At 42.1% G+C, this 20,166-nt stretch overlaps 1 protein-coding gene across 9 annotated transcripts in view; it reads left to right on the forward strand.

The window, feature by feature from the left end:
• NEK7 (NIMA related kinase 7) overlaps positions 1 to 20,166 on the forward strand; it is a 146,862-nt gene that overhangs the window by 56,026 nt on the left and 70,670 nt on the right. For 6 of the 9 annotated variants that reach the window (XM_057544810.1, XM_057544813.1, XM_057544809.1 and 3 more), the window contains one exon: positions 14,589 to 14,729. The exons of the other annotated variants lie outside the window; for them this stretch is intronic. In XM_057544810.1, the coding sequence (XP_057400793.1) occupies positions 14,589 to 14,729 (141 nt within the window). The remainder of the gene's footprint in view (positions 1 to 14,588; positions 14,730 to 20,166) is intronic. 9 annotated transcript variants of the gene reach the window in all.

A 20,166-nucleotide genomic window follows, 5' to 3' on the forward strand; every position in this document is an offset into this window, starting at 1 on the left:
CTTAGGGAAATTTTTTTTCTATCAGCTTCCTTTTCCTTCCCTTTTTCCTTTGATTCCTTCTGCTAAAGCCAGAAAGTACTGAAAGGATGTTTTGACTAGATTTGTATCCTGTTGGACTCTTGTTGGTGGAACAATGGATTTAGCTTAATTTAAAAAAGAAAATTCAGACTATATAAAGGTGGTGACAGAGAAATAGGAAAATACTTACTAAAATATTTTAGTATGAGACTAATTTTAAACAATGGAAGTTTACAACTAACATTTTTTGAGTATTTTGATTTCTGATCATTGAGTGAAGAGCACTATGGTACATTCACTTTTTATCATAAAGATAAATATAAAACAATTATAATCAGAGCACAATTTTAAGAATTTATGGGAGTGATTAGAAGGGAGGATTAGTTTTAATTATGATAATCACCAGGACTTAGGTTATAATTTTTATTTGCAAATTTGAAGATATCTAGTGTAACACTTTGGCTACCTGTGAAAGAGGGAAAGCTTCCCAGATCTACAGGTAGGAAAATAGACGTTCCTCGTTTTTATTGCTTGAGGTATGAGAACCTTGTCTGGGAGTTTTCCAACCCAAGCAGTAAGGTAGATCAACCATTCCTTTAAGCTTCCTGGTGGCCCAAACTGCAGGCCCCCTGTGCGTTTGCATCCCTGTGAAGCGAGGTGTAGGGATGAGATGAAGGTGACCTTGCAGCATGTTTGGGGTAGTGATCTGGGCGCTCTGGGGGCCAGAGCGACATTGCCCCCCTGGACTGTGTTGAGTGGGATGAGTTTGGGACGTGATGGTTGTATTACCGTCCCCGGCCTTTAGCTCATCTTACAGAATTACTTTATGAAATACGGGTCATCACGTAGTTTACTTCTTTTGGTAAATTGATTTTGCCAAGCTGTTTGTTATAAGTAGCACTGAGTACAGCTTGTGTGTTTTGAATTCTTTGTAGAAATTTAGGTGTGACGTTCTCCTTTTGGCAGTTTGCTTCATTGAATGACTTCAGGCACAGGAGAATGAGCAGCGGCTGTTCTGAGGAAAGAGGGCTCCTGCCACAGTTTCAGTTCATGACTGTGAACCTCAAGTAAACCTCAGCTGCCTAGCAGTCGTGTTGTTGGCCCCTTCACTCCCTCACCCCTCAGTGACATCTCGTATCTCTGCTCTCCGCAAACCCCCAGCACTGTCTCCCCCATCCTCACACTTAGCTGATGCCCTTGCTTCCTGTTTCGCTTAAAAAACCGAAACAATCAGAAGAGAACTTCCACCGACTTCTCCCAGACACGTAGTCACATGACTGGCCTTTTCTGTCACCAGATGAACCAGCCACACTGTGCCCAAGGCCAGCGCACCCCTGACCACCGGATCCCATCCATCCCCTGCTCCTGTTTGCCCCTCTCTGCAGGCCCTTCACTAGCACGCCATCGTGTGGTTCTGTCTTCCATCTAAACAACAAACCGTGACCTGCTCGGGTCCTTGGACTCTTTAATCATTAGAAGTTGGTAAGAGGCCAGATGAGAGATTCAGGCAAGGCTTTATTGAGACTCGTGCCGCTGGGGGGTGGGGCTGGGGGGTGAAAACGAGCATTAGGTGCCCTTGCTTGCTCCCCGAGGGGGCTTGAGCTGGTTCATTAAACGGGCTGAGGGTGGGGTAGGTCTGTCAGGAGGCCTGGCTTAGGTGGTCTGCTCGCCCTCTGGGTGGTGCTGTGTGCAGGGATCTTGTGCAGGACCCTGCTTTTGCTCCTGGCACCTCAGAAGGGGCCGTTGGTTTGTGGCCTTTGTGTATCTTATTGTTCATAACTGCCTGACTGCACATGCGTGCAGTTATTTTTAGTCCCTTATGGTTTCTTTACATCCTGTTGCCCAGTTGCAAGTAAGAGGTAGAGGGTCAGGTAGAGGGTCCCCTGTCGCAGCCTATCTCAAAACCAAAGCAAGTCCAAACCAAAAACCAGCTTTTAAAGGCCTTCTTTTCTCCAGCTGTTAACCTATTTCTCTGCTGCCTTTTATTGCTAATTCTTAGCTTTATTTGCAGGTTTGTCTCCCATTTCCCCCTTCACTCTCTGAAGTGTGCTCCAGTGAAGCCTTCTCCCCACCCTCCCGGCTAGCCTGCCTTGTCAAGGTCCCGGTCATGTGCAGGTGCTCAGTCCCTGGTCAGCCCTCAGGCCTCAGCCTCCGTGGCTCATCAGCTGCGTTCAGTAGTCGATCGTACTCTCCTCTTTGAAACCTGTTCATTGCTCAGCTTCCAAGAACCTTGTTTTTCTCATCTTACTGGTCCATCCTTTGCTGATTTCTCCTCACCTCCTGGACCTCTTAACAATGGAGGGCTTCAAGGCTTGAGACCTCTTTCTATCTATATCCCTGCTTGGAGATCTCTTCCAGTTTCGTGATTCTAAGTATGATCCATATGCTGGTGACTCTCACATTTATATCTCAACCTGGACCTCTGTCCTGAATTCCAGACTCAGGTATCCAGTTGCCTGCTTGACCTCAAATTTGTGTGTCTCAAAGCGATCACGTGTGAAGCTGAACTCTGAATGGTCCCCCCCAACCCTTCTGTCTGCAGGCCTCTCTATCACAGTTGGTGGCAGGTCCGTCCTTCCCTTGCTCAGGCTGAAGCTCCTGGAGACGTCCCTGGCTTCTTCCAGCTCTCTCGTGTTGTGTCTCACCTGTTCCCAGACCCCACAGCTCCATCTTTAACATACAGTTAGAATTGGGATACTTCTTGCCTCCTCTGCTGCTACTACTGTGGTCAAAGTAATTTTACTTTTTCACGTAACTTATTTCAGTAGCTTCCCAGCTTCCATCCTTGCCTCCCTTCAGCCTGCTCTCAATAAAAGTTATATAAACTTTAAATGTAAAATACAAAATTTCAGTCAAATTGTGTCTGTTTAAAACCTTCTAGTAGTTTCTCATAGGCTTACTAACTCATCATCTTCCAGGGTATATTTAACTATCACCTTCTTTGATCATTTAATGAAAATTGAACCTTCATACCCACCCAGTAAGCCTTTGCTGCCATATTTTTCTGTGTAGAATTGATCGCCTTTTCACTTTTTCATTGTCTGCTTTCTCTAGAGTATAAGCTTCATCCCGAGACCCTGGAGTGGTACCTAGGGCACGTAGTAGGCATTCAGTAAATGCTTGTTGAAGACAAACTGGGTGTCAGATCAACCCATTCTCCATCTTTTCAAGTACCGCCTTTTAAATGAATATTAAGATACATAAATGTCTTTGGAATTTCTCTTCCTGGCACAAGTTCAAGCAGTGGCCTGTGCCTTGGTACCTACATCAAAAATACGATAGGAAGCCATTCTTGGCAACGCTTTGTTAGACTGGGGTGTGAGAGACCAGCCTGCGCTGAAGCAGGGAAGCAGAGCTCAGAGAAAAAGAAAGAAATTTTCTCCAGGACAGGTTTCCACATCTTTGTGAGCCCAGAAGTCAGGTGTGGTCTAAGATGTCTGAACTCTTAATTTACCATTTTTGTTTTTCTTGGGTAACAGTCTATATACAAAAGTAAATATATATTAAATGGTTTATTAAAAAAAAAAACCACATCCCTCCATTTCTTATGGACTTTTTTTCACCTCCTTGGTTTAACTGGAACAGACCTCTTTCCCCCAAGGACACTGTTTCCCGTCACCCTCTCAGTGGCGGCTGCTGGCTCTCTAATAACCCCACGCCGTGAGGATCGGGGGTCGGATGGCAGCCTGTCCATCCACAGAGCCTCTTCCAGACCACGATTCCTCCTTGTTCTTGGGGTAGGGAGGGCTGAAACCTGCTGCGTCGAGGCTCTGCCACCCGAAGAAAGGGCGTTCACCTTCCCTGTCGCTGTTGTCTCCTGGCCTCCTCATGACCCCTCGCACTAGTTGGACACTTGGCCCCTGGCTCCTGGCTTTTGTCCAGGGCAGTAGCCCTGCTGCTGCTACCAGTACCTGCTGCGGATTGAGTTCTTACAGCGCGCGCACCCTGTGCGAAGCGTTGTGAATGTGTGTTTCATTTATTCCTAACGCAAGCCGTAGGAGGCTTTATCTGTCACACTTCACAAATGAAGAGACTGAGGCTCAGACCAATGAACTAACTCACTCTTGGTCACGTAGCCAGTAAGTGGCGGGGCTGGGATTGGCTCCGGGTCTGTCTCACTCTTCAGTTTCACAGAAAAAGCTCCTCATCCGTTTCCTGGCCAGTCTGATCTTCTCAATCACCGTGACTCTTGATATTTTTATAGGTACCTCAAGCTCCTAGTCTTCAAGATGGAATTTATTATTTCCTGCCCAAGATTGTCCTTTTGCCTGTGACTATTAGCACCGTCCATCTAGTCGTCCAAACTACAAACAGGCGAATCGCATGCTTTATATTTAGGCAGTTTTCCTCTTGTCTTGATTTTACTCCCTAAATAGCTCTTGAATCTGCTAATTCTCTACATCCTGACGGTAACTACTGTAGTTTATTTAGATTACTGCCACCTTTTGCCTGGATTATAGCAGAAGCTTCTGAACTGATCTCTTTACCTCTCATTTTACCATTTCTAGTTCATTCTTTACATTGTAGTGAAAGTCATCTTTCCAAAGTGTACTTTTTATTGTATCACTTCCTAATGGTTCTTAGGGTGGATTCTGCATTTCCTTGTGTGACGTAGAGGGTCTTGCATCATCTGGTCGCCTTTTTCTTCTCCAGCTGCATTTTGTGTCTTTCCCTATTTTGGACACAGATTCAGTCGTGTCTTGCTTATACCATGTTCTCTTTCGGCTCCAAATCTCAGATGCTGAAGTAATGGTCTCAGGAGCCATTCAAGGAGATTTAGTCCCTAATGGAACCTAATAGCATAAAGGCTCATTATAATGTGGATGAACTACATGGTAGAGGCCCTAAGGAAAGTGTTATCCTAGAGGAAACATGTAATTTGGAAGACAACAAGAAGATTACTCTCAGAAAAGTAATGATTACTGGGTAATTTCTTACACTAGTATGCTTCTAACAAATCAGAATATGCTATACCAGCAGTGCAGTGTTCACTTCTGTAGATCATGCTTTATATCAATGAGTAGTAGGTCATGGGTACTCAATAAATATTTGTTGGATGAATGAGTTAATCTCTAAGTGAAAACTAAATATTGATCAATCTAATTATATTATGTTGTATAGATTTTAGTTACTTGAGAGTTATTTTAGGAAAAGACTATGTGGCAATATAGAATAATAAGAAATCTGTTAGATGAGAAGTGATATCAAAATATTTAAAGCTTAGTTGAGTTTTGAATTTAGATTGGTTGTTCATATTTACATATTTAGGGGTAAGTGTTCCTTAAATTTTAAAGGAAATGCCTTGAGAAATTTAGATGATTTTTAAAAGAATGGGAATACGGTAAGGATTCTCTCATCTGCTCTCTTGGAAGTTTCTGTTTGAATAGTCTGATGTGGGCAAAGATGAGGTCGACATTAATCAAAACAGTTTCCCAGTTCTATTTGGAATTGCATTCAGAGCCTGAAATATAGTTTTAATAAATACAGTAATGAAAATTGTTCCATTTTTGAGGGTGAATGTACTATTTGGAAGATTCAGAAATCCTTTGGAGCCAAGTATGTACTTGGTGAAAAAAGTAGATAGTCTTGGTATTCTTCTTTTAATCAAAATGAGATATCTTCTTAAATGAGACCAGTAATTTTCATGTGATTCACAAACTGATTACAATCCAAGGAGGAATTTCAAACATATTTTCAGTATTGGAAGGCTTCCTGGAGTAAGTCCATATCCTCTCACGGTGCTTGTTTAAAGGGCAACGTTGAATGTATAGATTCTAATGTGTTTGTTAGAATTCGGTTGTATCATTTTACATTTAGCATACCTTTATATTTTGTCTCCCTTTATATTATTATTATGTGAATATTACGACTTTTTCATGTGACTGTGGTTATGTTTCATACATCTTTCTCACTAAATATTCATAAAACAAATATTCATCAGATTTAGAAATTTTGATAAGCACTTCTTTTTCCAGGAACAGTTATGTAGAATACATTTAATTATGCATTCCTTTTATTTATTTATTTTTCTTGACTGGATATCATTCAGTGTAGGAGAAGAGGGGGATGGAGGAGGAGGAGGAATTTCTAGGAGAGTTCTGAAAGGGTATCCAGTAGAGGGTTAGGGGAGCACCACGGATCAGTTTAACTCAACACTAACTTCCAGAACCAACAGATGGGAAGAGGTGGAACAATGGGTTACGTGACCCAGAGGGATGAGCCAAGTGAGAAGAGAAGGCTGAGGATGGAGCCCTGTGGACACCCGAATTTATATGGGGAGGAACACGTGGGGGAGCTGGGAGGAATCAGAAGCGCTGGCTGTTTAGTGGGGTGGTTCAGGGCCTGAGCCCTGAAGTCGGATTGCCTGGGGTGAATTCTTGGATGCCCCACTTTCTGGCTGTGTGATGGAGGACAGGTTATTGAACATCTGTATGCTTCACTTTTCTTATCAATAAATTAGAGGGATCATAGTTTTTACCTCCTATGAGCTATGGAGCTTCTAGTATCGGGCTTGGCACGTAGAAAGAACCCCGATGATGGAGATGAGGATGAGGGTGAGGGTGACGACGCTCTGCCGGTGATGCTCTTGGAGCACAGGTTTCTCTGCCAGTGGTTGGTTCTGTGTCGTCTTATATCCTGTATTACATTTTTATTACCTGCCTTCTATCCACACTGCTGCTTCGTTAGCCTTGTTTATTATCCCGGTCAGTGGCTTCACTATCCATCGAGGTGCTCAAGCCCCAGATCCATGATTTATCCTTGATTTCTCTCTGCCCCTCTCTCCTCATATGCAGTTCCTCAGCAGCTCCTTTGCCTCCACCTCAAGATCATATCCTGATTCCGTCTGCTGTTCGCACCTCCCTGTAGCAGTCAGGTCGGGTCCACTTCCTCCTGTCCAGCCTCCCTGCTTCCTTCCACTCTTGCTTCACTTGTCCTCCTCTCCATTCCTTCCCCACCAGCGTCGTGAGCTGTCCCTGTAAAATGTGTGTTAGCTCGCAGTACCGTGCTTCCCTGCTGGAGACCCACGTCCCTCACTGGTGCTGTCAGAGTGCCGTGTGGTTTTGTCATGCTCACCTCCAACCTCGTTCCTCACCCCGTCGCCCTTGTTCTCCATCCTCCAGCCAGTGTTCCTTCAACACACCCAGCTCATTCTTTCCTCGAGACATGTTCTCCAGGTTTTCTTTCTGCCCTTTTTTTTCCTTCGGGTCTTTTAATCTCACCATAAACGTCGCCTTCTCACCAAGGTCATCCCAGAATTACCCACTCTAAAATAACCATCCACTCATTTTCCATCATATCACTCTATTTTATTTCTCTGCATAGTGCTTAAATATTAGATACTAGTATGTATTTGCTTATTGTCTTTTTATTGTTTTGGATTATGTATTTGTTTAATCTCCCTCCTCTATTAATAACTGAGGAATAAATGAATACATTGTAGAAAACCTCTCCCCTCTATTTGTGTCTGTCTCTGTTTCTCTCAGGGAAAGGCTTTTGCTTGCCATATTTAATTTTACCAGGTATGGCTGGTGGTGCTCATGGGGCAGATGGGAGTGTCTTCATCATTATCCTACTCATGAAATGCTGGGAAAGGTCATCAGTATTTCTGGTTACATAATTTGGATATAGTGATTATGCTGGGTAGTATAACTAATGATGATTAAATGATACAAATACTGGGGTCTTATAAATGTTTAACTAGATAATTGGTTGTATTTGATCACTCATTTTTCTTATGCTATAGTGAATTCTCTCCTTTGATTGATAAAAAGCCAGTTATAATGATTAATGGCATATTGTTCCAACTGATGTAAATCTCAGACACTTAGTGTCTTTAGGAATAGGTTACTTTTGAAATAGTTAAAGAAATTTTAGGGAGATCATTTTTCAAATGGGAAGAAGCGTGACTAATTAGACTGCTGGCACATGTGGTGTTTTGGTTTTGTTTTTAATATGTGTTGTTTTTTTCTTTTATTTCTGGTGAGGTTTGTAGAAAATAATGTATAACAGCTTTATGTTAGATATTGTCAAAAGGATGTTCTAGTTTGTGTAGTTTGGAGGTGAGTAATATCTCTTTAAAGATCATACATGGCATGAGCTTTATTGCCAAATAAAATTGAAGGGCATTTTGAAGTTTTGTAACTTTTAAATTTTTGAGAAATGTAATAATGTAAACATAAATATAATTTATTAGATTACGTAATTGGTAATATGAAAATCACCAGTAAGAGGTGAATTTGCAGTAACAGTGAAAACCGTATTAATGATGTTAAATATTGCAATTAATACTGGCTTGTATATTAGATCATTGATAACAATACCTCTAGGAATTATCAGGACATAATTTTCTCTCTGGGGAGTCTGTTGAGTCCATGCTGTGACACTTCTAATTTCCCCAGAGAGAGTTATCACCATAATGGTACCCCGAATTATCTTATTGCTCATTAAATGTTCTTGCCTTCAAATTTAAAGGAAATTAAAGAAATTAATTTAGTCATGGGAAATTATTAATTGTTTAACGAGGTTGCACCTGTGATAGTATGAGCCTGTGGCACAGCAGAAGGAATTTTATTTTAAAATGAAAAGTATTTATGTGAAGGAAGCAGTTAACAAACTGACATGTAGACGTTAATCCCAATTAGTAAGATCTGGCGGTATGTAATTAAAGTGCATTCAGATCAACAAGAGATTTCATTAATGAGAATGCAGAACACTTAAGGTGTTATAAAAAGCTTCCTTCGCTCTAGAGTTTGATTTTTTTTAGTTGTCATATGTGATTTTGAGTATTTAATGTTTCTGAGATTTTAGGATTCTTTTATAGTATAACTTGCAGATTCACATATCTCAAGAGACTAAACATAATTTACCACAAAAATGTAATGCAGATGCTTCCAACATCTGTTTTAATTGTGTCCTTTATTTAAGGAGTTGTGGGTGTCTTATAGTTAGTAATTAAGGAATAAAATAACAATAAAAACAAACAATAAAACAATAACAATATCAAAACAACATGTAGGCTTACAGTTATGTTATTCATGTTAATTAGTTATATTTTGAGACTTATTCCAAAAATGAATCTGTTTGAAAATTCTTGTATGGGGTATGTAGTCTTTATTTAGTAATTTTAGAAGCTACCCTGTGCTGAATCAGTCACACCCTTTCTCAGTTTGTTTTGTCACGAAGAGCTTGCAGCTTCAAACTTGTAGGGTTTATGGGCTTTCAAGCAGTTATTATCTTCACTTTGCCTGCGACTTTAGACTTTACTGTGAGCATGTTCCAGCCCGATAGCTGAATTGCCGCCGCGCGTGCTTTTGTTTATTGCATGCTCCCCCACAACAATTAGGAGGCCTTCGGGCAGAATAATTTTAGTTGGCACCAAGGAGCCTTACACCCAAGGGGTCAGGCTGTGTTCATTCATGAATCAGGAAGACAGTCCACGTGATACCTGGGGTGTCCTGGTTGGAAGGCAGAGCCCAAGGCTGGGCGGTACTCAGAGACGCTAGTAAGGATGCGGCTGGCATATGGGAAGCCTAGCTGTAGGTACAGACAAACTCCAGTTTCAGCCAGAGGAAGAGGACCAAAGAAGAAAATCGAGGTCAAGACTAAAGAATTTCAGTCTTGAAAACCTGAGGACATGCAGGAGGCTGTGGGGAGAGAGGGTCGGTGGCAGGCTGTGAGCACTGGCACCCCTGGGGGAGGGGGCGTAGGTGACGGTGAGCGCGTGCGTGAGCTGGGCTCTGTCCCAGGGGACACTCACGCACAGTTCTTTGTGGGGGTTCACCCCTGTGCTAGAGAAGTGGGAAACAAGGTTTGGGTAGCTGGCCCAGCTGAGAAAGATACTGGGCGTTAGAACTGGGGTTTCGAGCCCAGGCCTTGCTCACTGACTCCAGAACCTGTGCCGTTTCTGTGGGGCTTTCTGGGAACTCAGTGGATTCTTCTGTACTGCCTGGCCCAGCTGAGAAAGATACTGGGCGTTAGAACCGGGGTTTCAAGCCCAGGCCTTGCTCACTGACTCCAGAACCTGTGCCGTTTCTGTGGGGCTTTCTGGGAACTCAGTGGATTCTTCTGTACCGCCTGGCTCAGGTCCGGCCTCAGAGCACAGGTTCAGGGCTTGTTGTACTGCCCTGAGAGGGCAGTGAATTTGCACTAAGCTCCCCTGTCCTGCTGGGGGTGCAAGGGGAGCCTCTGTCTCGAAGCTGTCACTGGCAGAGACAGCGTCCACTTGCAGGTCTGGAGCTTCCCCACTCCCCATGGAGCTTGCCGCTCAGACCTGCTGGGAGCTTCTCTGTGGTTACAGTCATGCGGATGCACTTAGAACTTTTATATTCATTAAGTTCTTTCAGCTACATTCACTTATTTAGTAAATATTTATTGTCTGTTTCATGTTGAGCTGCCTTCATGGCATCTGGACACAAAGATAAAACTTAGTTTCTGTCTTTGAGAAACTCTGTGTTCGGAGGGAGAAATATATACGTGTAAACAAATAATTAAAATCCAGTGAGATCCGGAACCTAGCTCAGTGCCTGAATTTGCACAGCTGTTTGGAGAGTTGGCTGCTGTCAGTTGCTGTGCAGGCCCAGGGGCAGGAGCAAGTAAGGCCTCCTGGTGAGCTGAGGACGGTTCCTGAGAAGGGCTGGCAAGTCAGTCTCCAAGATGAGCTGTGGCTGGCCAGGTGCGAGGAGCGTGGTTGCTCAGAAGGCCTGGGACCCACAGACGCCTTGCATGGAGGGGCCAGAGCTCTAGGCGCGTTCGGGGACAAACGGTGTGGTTGGTGGGGAGGCCCAGGGCGGGTGCAAGGTGACTGAGAGAGCCCCTGTCGTAGGTGAGGCGTCAGTGTGTTACGGAAGAAACAGAGTAGCTTTTTACTTTCATAAAAGTTGAAAATCCTTTAAATGACTCACATCAAATCCAAAAGCCATTTTTGTGCGGCTCAGACAAATACCCTGGTCATTAAGGGACTGCAGAGACTGAGACCCAGTTTATGCACCAGAATGAGAGCATGGAAAGGCAATTTAAATGATTTTATTTGGTTTACATTTTATACTGATTTGAATCTCATTATTTTGCTGGGTTATTTTATTCCCATTATGACTCAAATGCTAAGCTAAAGAATATGGGGAATTGGACATCATCCATAAAAGAGAATATAGCTCTTTCCTAAAAATAGTTCTTTACTTGCGTGGGCACTGATTTGATATCATCTTTTTTATTTTAAGCACCTCATACAGTGCTGCTTACATGGGGCATAACTCATCAAAATGAAGTGTGGCATTGAATACAGTATCAGAGAATCATTACCAAAGTATATGTATTACCTGCCTGGCAATCTCTTAAAGGAGACCTCATCCTACACAGGCTTATTTTTATACAAATTGCAGCGTGGCACAGAGACGGGGGTTAGTCGGAGATGTGCAGCTATGCTCCTTCTCATGTCAGCTCTGCACGTCTACACTGGGTGACAGGACATGGGAACAGATGAGACAAGCTGTCACTCACCCGCACTGCCCTTTGAAGAAAGGCCATGGGGGGAAAAGGTGCCGCAAATGGGCTGTGAAGTTTACATACACTGCCCACTGTTAAACAGATTACGTCTAATGAAGTGTCTAATGCTCAGGCCATATCAACTTAATCCTTGGTGGCAGTTCATCCCTCAACTGCCAAAAAACACCGCCCTCTGGCCCTCTCTCGCCCGCTCTGGCCGCCAAGCACAGGGAGGTGCCCAGCCTTAATAAACCGAGACAGTGTGTGATCTGACATGCAAATGTAGGTCATTGCATATGTAAATGTGTGATTACAAACCTGCATGCCAAAACACATTAGTGAGACTTTGCTCTCAGCATGCGGTTGTCACACTGCCTTAGCAGTTCACGCTAATATTTGTCAGTTATTGTGCAGACAGAAGATGGAATTCCCAGTCAGGTTTAAAGTATATGGATTGCGTGATACTGTTCCTAATGATGAAGCTGTATTTCACTGTTGAGATTGACAGGTTTTCATGGGGAGAAGGAATGGTCTGTACATTTCGGGGAGAGGAAGAAAACCTATTTCTCAGATGTTGCAGACTATCCTAGTGTGTAAATTAAAAAATAAAAAAAAGATGTTTTAGAAAAGCCTGGACAATTTAAAAAGTCTCTCCTCGTTAAATGAAACAAAGTTAAGGAAACTAAAAAAGTTGCTAATATCCACTGAATATATCTGAGAAGTGAGGCTTTGTAAGTTTCCTTTGTTAAGTAGGTGTCACAGTGACACTTAATTATAAATTCATCTCAATGACCACAAAAAGAAATCTTATATATGAACAGAGTGGCAAGTTGTCTCCCTTTATTTTATAATTTTATTTTTATTTTTATTTTTATTTTCATTTTTGACATACATGTTTCTAGTCCCAGTTTTGTTTTTTCATCAGAAGGCCTGAAATTGAAAATTGAACTTGAAAATACTGTGGATCATCATGTAGGGTCCCATAATGTTGTATCACATTGTAGGTGACTTTGTTTAGTAACCTGGCAGTATAGCAAAGCCTATACTTGGGAATTGGGGATTGGGAATCAGCTAGACATAGATTTGGTTTGATAACATCTACCTTATAGGATTGTCATGAGAATTGAATTAGATGGCATATGAAGTACTAATTTATAGGACCTGTTAAGTTGTAGGTACCAAAACAGAACCTTTTATTATTGTAGTAATGTTACTATTGTTACTCTAACAATTATTTATGGTTTTATATTTATATAATGAATTTGTGAAATTTGTATTCTGATTATTTTGCATGTCTTAAAGGAAGAGTGGTATTTTTCTTGACAATATTTTGGACTTTCCGAAGAAAGAAAAGCAATGCACAAGAGTAGAAACTATTGCTACCTTTTTTCTCTTTTTGAGAAACATTGCATTTGAATGACAGTGAAACTTGAGCAGAATTTTAGAGTTTTTGCTAGCATGATAGATGTAGTGAAATGAACAAGGTAACATGAATTAGGGGTTAATGTAATGCCCATATGTCAAAATAGCCTTTTACGTTAAGTCATGGAGTCATCAGCCTTAACTAAGGTTTGTTTGAGGGACTAAGAGTTCAAATTACTTTAGTGGGTTTAGGAACCAGTGCACCCTTTGCTTGCATTAATAGGTATTTCATGTTCAGTCTTACTAGAGGGTGCCCAGTCAGGCCCCGCAAGAATGTCATGTTTACTCCGAGTCGGCTCAGAGTAGAGTAGGTCCAGAAGGATGTGAGCAGAGTGGTAAAAGGCCAAGAAGAGTGTACTTATCAGTAATCCAGGAATCTGGGAGAGGCCCATGTGTGTTTAGCCAAAAAAGAGAAGATAAAAGGGCCTATGATGGCCAAACTATTGTTATATTTTTATAGGTAGATTGCTACGGATAGATTATGAGTGTCACGAGGAGCTTAAAAGGCAGTATTCCTTGGATATGTGTGGTAACCTCAGCAGCAGACAGTGTTGGATCCTAGTGGGTGTTCAGTTCAGGTCTGTCCTATGACTGGTTGAATGAATGAATGAGTCTGTAAACAATGAACGAAAGAACTAGGACAGTGGATAAAACATATAAGGAGTTGGGATTTGCCTCCAAATGGGGACGGCTGTGGTGCTGCCTCCCAGCACCTATAATTCTTTCTCAGCACTGTTGAGAGCCCCGTCCCTGTACCTGTGTAAGCTCTTTCAGAGCAGAAGCATTTCTGATGCATCTGTTTCCCTAGCAGCTAGTACAGTGCCTGATGCGTAGTAAGTACTAAAAAGTGTTAGTTTCAAAAAGAAATGACACTTTCCACAAACAACAAAAAAATATTGTTTAAAAATGTAATTATGTACTAAGTGACAGAGGCCAATCTGAAAGACTACATACTGTATGGTTCTAACTATGTGACATTCTGGTAAAAGCAAAACTATGGGTACCGTAAAAAGTCAGTGGCTGCTGGGGGTTAGTGGGGAGGGAGGGATGAATAGGCAGAGTATAGAGGATTTTTAGGGCAGTGAAAGTATACTATATGATACTGTAATTATGGATACATGTCATTATACATTTGTCCAAACCCATAGAATGTACGACACCCAGAGTGAACCCTAACGTAAACCACGGGCTTTGGGTGATAATGATGTGTCAGTGCAGGTTCATCAGTTGTAACGAAAGTCCCACTCTGGGGGGGTGTTGGTAACGGGGAAAGCAGTGCACATGTGGGAGCAGGGGGCGCATGGGGGACCTCTGCACCTTCCTCTTAATAGTGCTGTGAACCCAAAACTGCTTTTACAAAATTACGTCTTTTTAAAAAAACCTTAATGATGAGGTGGTAAACTCACTGCCACTGGAATTGTTCTTGGTAGAACTTAAATGATTGTCAGGAAGTTTAGAAGATTTTCATACGTTAGTTGGCAGGTTGGACTAAGTGAATTTATATGTATATGTGTGTATTTTTATATAATATGAATAGTTCGATAAATACTTGCCGAGTGAATGGCTGTCTGCAGGTTTACCATAGAAATCACCTACTTATGTGAAGACAATCAATGATTGTGTGTATATTGTGTGATTGAAAACTTTTCTGACTTTTTTAATTACAGAAGGCCTTACGACCGGATATGGGCTATAATACATTAGCCAACTTTCGAATAGAAAAGAAAATTGGTCGCGGGCAATTTAGTGAAGTTTATAGAGCAGCCTGTCTCTTGGATGGAGTACCAGTAGCTTTAAAAAAAGTGCAGGTAAGATGACTTTAATTATATAAATCCATGTAAAATTATACTCTGTGAAGAATAAATAGAGAAAAGTACGTCCTGAATGATTGGGTCATGACAGTCTTAAGTTGAGAACGATGGGAAAGAATAAAAATTGTACTGTAAACACTTGCATTAAGTGCAATACCTGGTGGAAATCATTTTTTAGTTTTAATATTACTTTTAAAATTCAGCTGGTTTTGTTCACCCAGATTCAGTAATGACTAGAATGATCTTAGAAAAGCTTTCACAGCTCTAGGTTTTAAGAGGCAGGTTTGAGTTGTCACCATGGCTCCTAACTGGACGTGTGGCTATGTGTTGTCTCCTGAGCTGCGGGCGCTGCAGAAGGAAACCAGGCTCACAGAATGCACTGCCTAATAAAGTCAGTAAACGGCAGGCAAGGTTAGGGGGAGGTTTTCGTTAATGTAGAGAGCCATACTGGCAATAAATGAAAGAAAACTGAAGTGAACTTTATTTACTGGAGAATTAAAAAAAAAAAAAATGAAATAGGTAAACTTAGAGGATTGATGTCCTGTGTAAAACCCACACGTTGTATTGGTATCATTCTAGCATCAGCTCTGCTCTCCAGTCCTGACTCTGTCTGGGTTCCTCAGGTCCATGGACCTGCCCCAGCTCACCTGGCCAGGCCCTGCCCCAGCCCGAGCCCAGGACGGGTCACTGCCCTGACGGGTCTACTCGCCTCTGGTCTCGAAAGCACTTGCCTTTCTGCCCCAGCGTGTGTTTGACATCGTACAGTTTTATTTCCCTTTTTCAGGGAAGGTCGTTGTTGTTCACACCTGCCTGTAGGCTTCCCATTTTACTCTGCAGCCCTGGTGTCTTTTCTGTGTCGAGACCTGCAAAACCTCAGTGTCCTCTTATTATTAGTATTATTTTTTTAATTTCGTAAGGGATCAGTATACTTGCAACAGCTATTGCGGAGGTGAACAGTTTTCACTCATATTTTTAAGGAAATAGTAAATATTTATGAACGATTTTATGGGGCATATATGTTAGATATAAAGAATAGGACAGATGCTCTCATATCCACCACTCACCTTTGACACACTTCTGCCACTCCCTTCCTTCAGAAGTCACCATGTCCTGAATTTGTGTGTATTGTTCCTTTGCTTTTCTTTAGAGTTTTCTCCAAATCTGTATACATTTCTGAATAAATCTGTTGTTTGCTTTTGCATTTTTGAACTTATGTAAATGTCGTCACATGGTGTGTGTGGCTATGCTTTATTCTTTATATATCTAGTATTCAGTATGTAGATATGCGTGTGTATGTGTAGTATTACATACTACGTGTGTATACTATCCAGTTCTCGTTACGTGCTACTGGTTGTGTACAGTTGTTTGCTGTTACAAACAGTGCTTCCGTGATGTTCCTGTGTATGTTTCCTGGTGCACACATGCAAGAATCTCCCTTTTGCACGTGCCTGAGGATGGCAGTGATGAGCCCCAGGGCCGCGCACGGTCAGTGCTGCAAGTTTATACCGAGTTCTTCCAGCGGTTGCACCATTGACCTTCGCTCCAGCAGCACGTGAGGGTAGCCGTCTTCTCTCATGTAATCTGCCACTTACAGTAAGAACATAAAATATACAATGCAGATATTAGTGTTTATGACACAGATGACTTTGGGAATGACTATTTCCTAACAACAGAACTCTGATCCATTTTTTAAATGTATTGAATTTCTACTGTGAATCTCTGGGCACTGGGCGGGGATAAAAAGAAGCTAGCAATTTTATTCCTGCTCACGAAGGGAGAAAGAGTCTATCTAGAGCAGTGAAACGTTAAATCCTGTGGCGTGGACTCCTGGTTCCCCTAGTTCGCAGAAAGGAAATGTCATTATGAGCTGTCGGCGTGGCTGGGATTGGAACGGAAGCCAGGCTGTCGAGGTGAGGCCGAGTCCCGGAGAGCTCTGAAACCAGGAGCGGGACTTTGAGTAGGAGGGAAGTGAGGATTCACCATGGATTCTCTAGGAGGGTAGTAATCTTCACAATTGGTTATTTTCAAGGTAAAAGTACAAGCTGAACACACAGAACGGACTAGAGAGAAGACAGCTGCTGATTTGCCCCAGGTGTCAAGGCGGGGCTGGCTGGCTGGTTGGCTGGCTGGATGGATGGATATGTGGGTGGATGGATGGGTAGGTGGGTGGGTGGATGGATGGATGGATATGTGGGTGGGTGGATGGATGGATGGATGGATGGGTGGATGGATGGATGGATGGATAGATATGTGGGTGGGTGGGTGGATGGATGCTTGGATGGATGGATGGATTGATGGGTGGGTGGGTGAATGCATGGATAGATGGGTATGTGGATGGATGGATGTGTGGATGGATGGATGGATATGTGGGTGGATGGATGGGTGGATGGATGGGTAGGTGGGTGGGTGAATGGATGGATGGATATGTGGGTGGGTGGGTGGATGCATGGATAGATGGGTATGTGGGTGGATGGATGGATGGATGGATGGATATGTGGGTGGATGGATGGGTAGGTGGGTGGGTGGATGGATGCTTGGATGGATGGATGGATGGGTGGGTGGATGGATGGATGAATGGGTGGGTGGGTGGATGGATGGATGGATGGATGGATGGGTGGGTGGATGGACGGATGGATGGATGAATGGGTGGGTGGGTGGATGGATGGATGGATGGATGGATGGGTGGGTGGATGGACGGATGGATGGATGAATGGGTGGGTGGGTGGATGCATGCATGGATGGATGGAGTGAGAAACCATCCAGGTGGAGTCCCTGTGGCCTTCCTGGCTTCCCTCTTCCCCCTACCCCCTGCCCCTGACCCTGAGTGTGGACAGAGAGACAGCGCTCAATTCTGTCTCTAAGGATTGCGTTTTAAATCACAGAACCTTGTCACTGGAAATACTTAGAAAGAAGGGGAGAAAGAAGGGAAAAGAGAGGGAGGGAGGAAGAACAAAAGCTCTTCCAGGCCTCTTGTAATACCATCTACATCGTTTCTGGTTGCCTGTATCTTTCTTTCCTTCTACTGGAAAATTGAATGGACAGGAGTGGATGCGCAGGGTCGTGTTTCCAGTCAGTGCAGGGCAGATGCCCCTCCAGCTGCCCCCACTTCACACCATGGTAAACCCCAGACCGCTGCCTCCTGCTCTGCCTAGGCTTTGCCCTCTTCTGTGCTTCTTAGGGTTGCTACTGGGACATCTTCTAGTTCAAACATAACTCCTTTATACAAGAGAGAAATGATGCTGTAAAGATATTCTCAGCTTCTGTAATTAGGGAACAGTATCTTAAACCTTTGTGAGGAGACATATATTTGCATTTCAGACATGTTATTGATTTCTGTGATGTATTACACTTGCGCTGAACAGTCAAGACCAGGGCTCTTCCTTTTTAAAAATCCACCTCTGCAGTTTAGTATGAAAATGTTTTAAACTGTTGTTGACCAGACTTCTTTTCCTGTCTGAAGAATCCTAGCCCCTCTTCAGAAAATTCATAAGGAATCAAACATTGGATTTCCTGATGCAATTTGTTATTTTAAGGCTACTTTACTCGTCTAAAGGGCCGTGTCACTCTTTCCAGCTCTTCTAACATCCTTCCTGGCTGAGTTCATGTGTTGAAATGTTGCGTTTATAACTCCTTGCTCTGCTCACAAATCTTTGATGAGACTCTTTAGAAGCAGCGTGCAGGCTCCTCAGCGTCGTTCTCCAGGCTCTTCTGTACTTTGTCCTGTGCGTCAGGTTTCACTTCTCTGTGGCCAACGTGCCGGAAGCCCTGGTGACTTTCCTGGATGTTTGCCTGTTACCTGTGTGTGGAAAGGAAAGAGTGTGTACTGAATGCACGTTCCTTCTTTGAAATCATAAAGAGGTTGAGAGCCTGCAGTGTATGACAACATTAACCAACCTTCTGGAAAATTTGCCCACATCCCGTCATGATTTGTTTGCCAAAATTAAGATGGTTCTTAACTGATGGAACATTTTTGAAATTCCACATACTGGCTTTGCTGCCCTCTCTCCCTGCTTCCCTTCCTGCTGCTCATTCGGTTCACTTCTCCAATGTTAGCGATCACCTGATGTTCAGTGGTTAGCGTGTTAAGGCTTTGAGAATACCAACATGAACGAAATAACGGGGCTCATGGATTCCACTGGAAGTGCAGCCAAGACACGTCTAAAATAGTGAGAGAGGAACCACAGTGGGCGCAACCTTGAGGAGCCCAGGGTGCGAGGGAGGTTGGGAAAGTCTTCACAGGCGTTGGGCTGGGTCTCAGAACCACAGTTCTTTGTGTTGGAAGATTATCAAAGAATTGTTTTGATCTGGTCCACTTAATCTCTGTTTTATTACACTTAGTTAATTGATTAGAGCTGTGTTATTGGAATTGGTAGACGTGATGTTATAGCATGAATTTTGGGTTTTTCTGTCTCAGTTCTTTGACCTTTGTTACCCTGACTTTTTAATAGTAGGTGAAGTAGTTTGATCCTTAGTTCATTAATGCTTAATTTGTCTTTTCTTACTCTCAAGTTGTATGCCTAAATAATACTGTTTTACTGTGGGACATCCATTGTCAGTCAGTGACATTTATTAGAGTCACTTTTGTGTAAAGCACTTTTGTATACTTACAAACGAACATAAATAGTGATAATATACAGTATTTGTTCAGATTTACCCTTTTGATCCGGGTGATCTCAAAAAAACTTTCTGAAAGGACAAATATTCTTTGATATTTGTTTTACTTATATTTACTTATATTTGATAATTATTTTAAAGCATTCATCAAGAAAATCACTTTTTAAAGTATATTAATGAGTATAACTTGCTTTTTTACATGTGTTAATTTTAGATTAAAGATTTTGCATGTTTGCATGTAATTAGACATTAGGATTTGCATGCAATTAGAAATTTGTGGGCAGTAGCTTCTTCCGTAATGCATACAGTGATTTTAATATATTTGTAACACTTTATAGCCATATATTCAGTCTCTTTTTCAGTGTTCACTGTGATTACGGAATTCGTCCTGCAGCTTTTATCAATTTCATTATTTAATCCCTATAGACTTCTTTGAAACTTTCAATAGATACTTGAGCAAATGAAAATTAGGAAGCATTTGTAAGAATAATTTATATATTATTTATTTTTTAAATTGGAGAATAATTTAGTAATTGATACTAGTTTACTTGTCAAGGAGGCAGAGACTTCATCTTAAAAAATTAAAGCTTCTTAATTTTATTCATTTGTACTTTCAATTTTATTTTAGGCATTTTGAGGCATATAAAAATGTAGTAAATTTTTAGCCTTATTGAATGTTTAGAGAATGGGGCATTCTAGTTAACAAACTTTGGGGGTTATAATGAATTAGGATATATACCATAAATAGATTACTAACATTAAAATATTTAACTGATACAGTGGACATCAATGAAATAATTTAGTTATTTGTCCATTTTTT

Source organism: Balaenoptera acutorostrata, chromosome 1 (assembly GCF_949987535.1).
Source record: "Balaenoptera acutorostrata chromosome 1, mBalAcu1.1, whole genome shotgun sequence".
Taxonomy (NCBI): Eukaryota; Metazoa; Chordata; class Mammalia; order Artiodactyla; family Balaenopteridae; genus Balaenoptera; species Balaenoptera acutorostrata.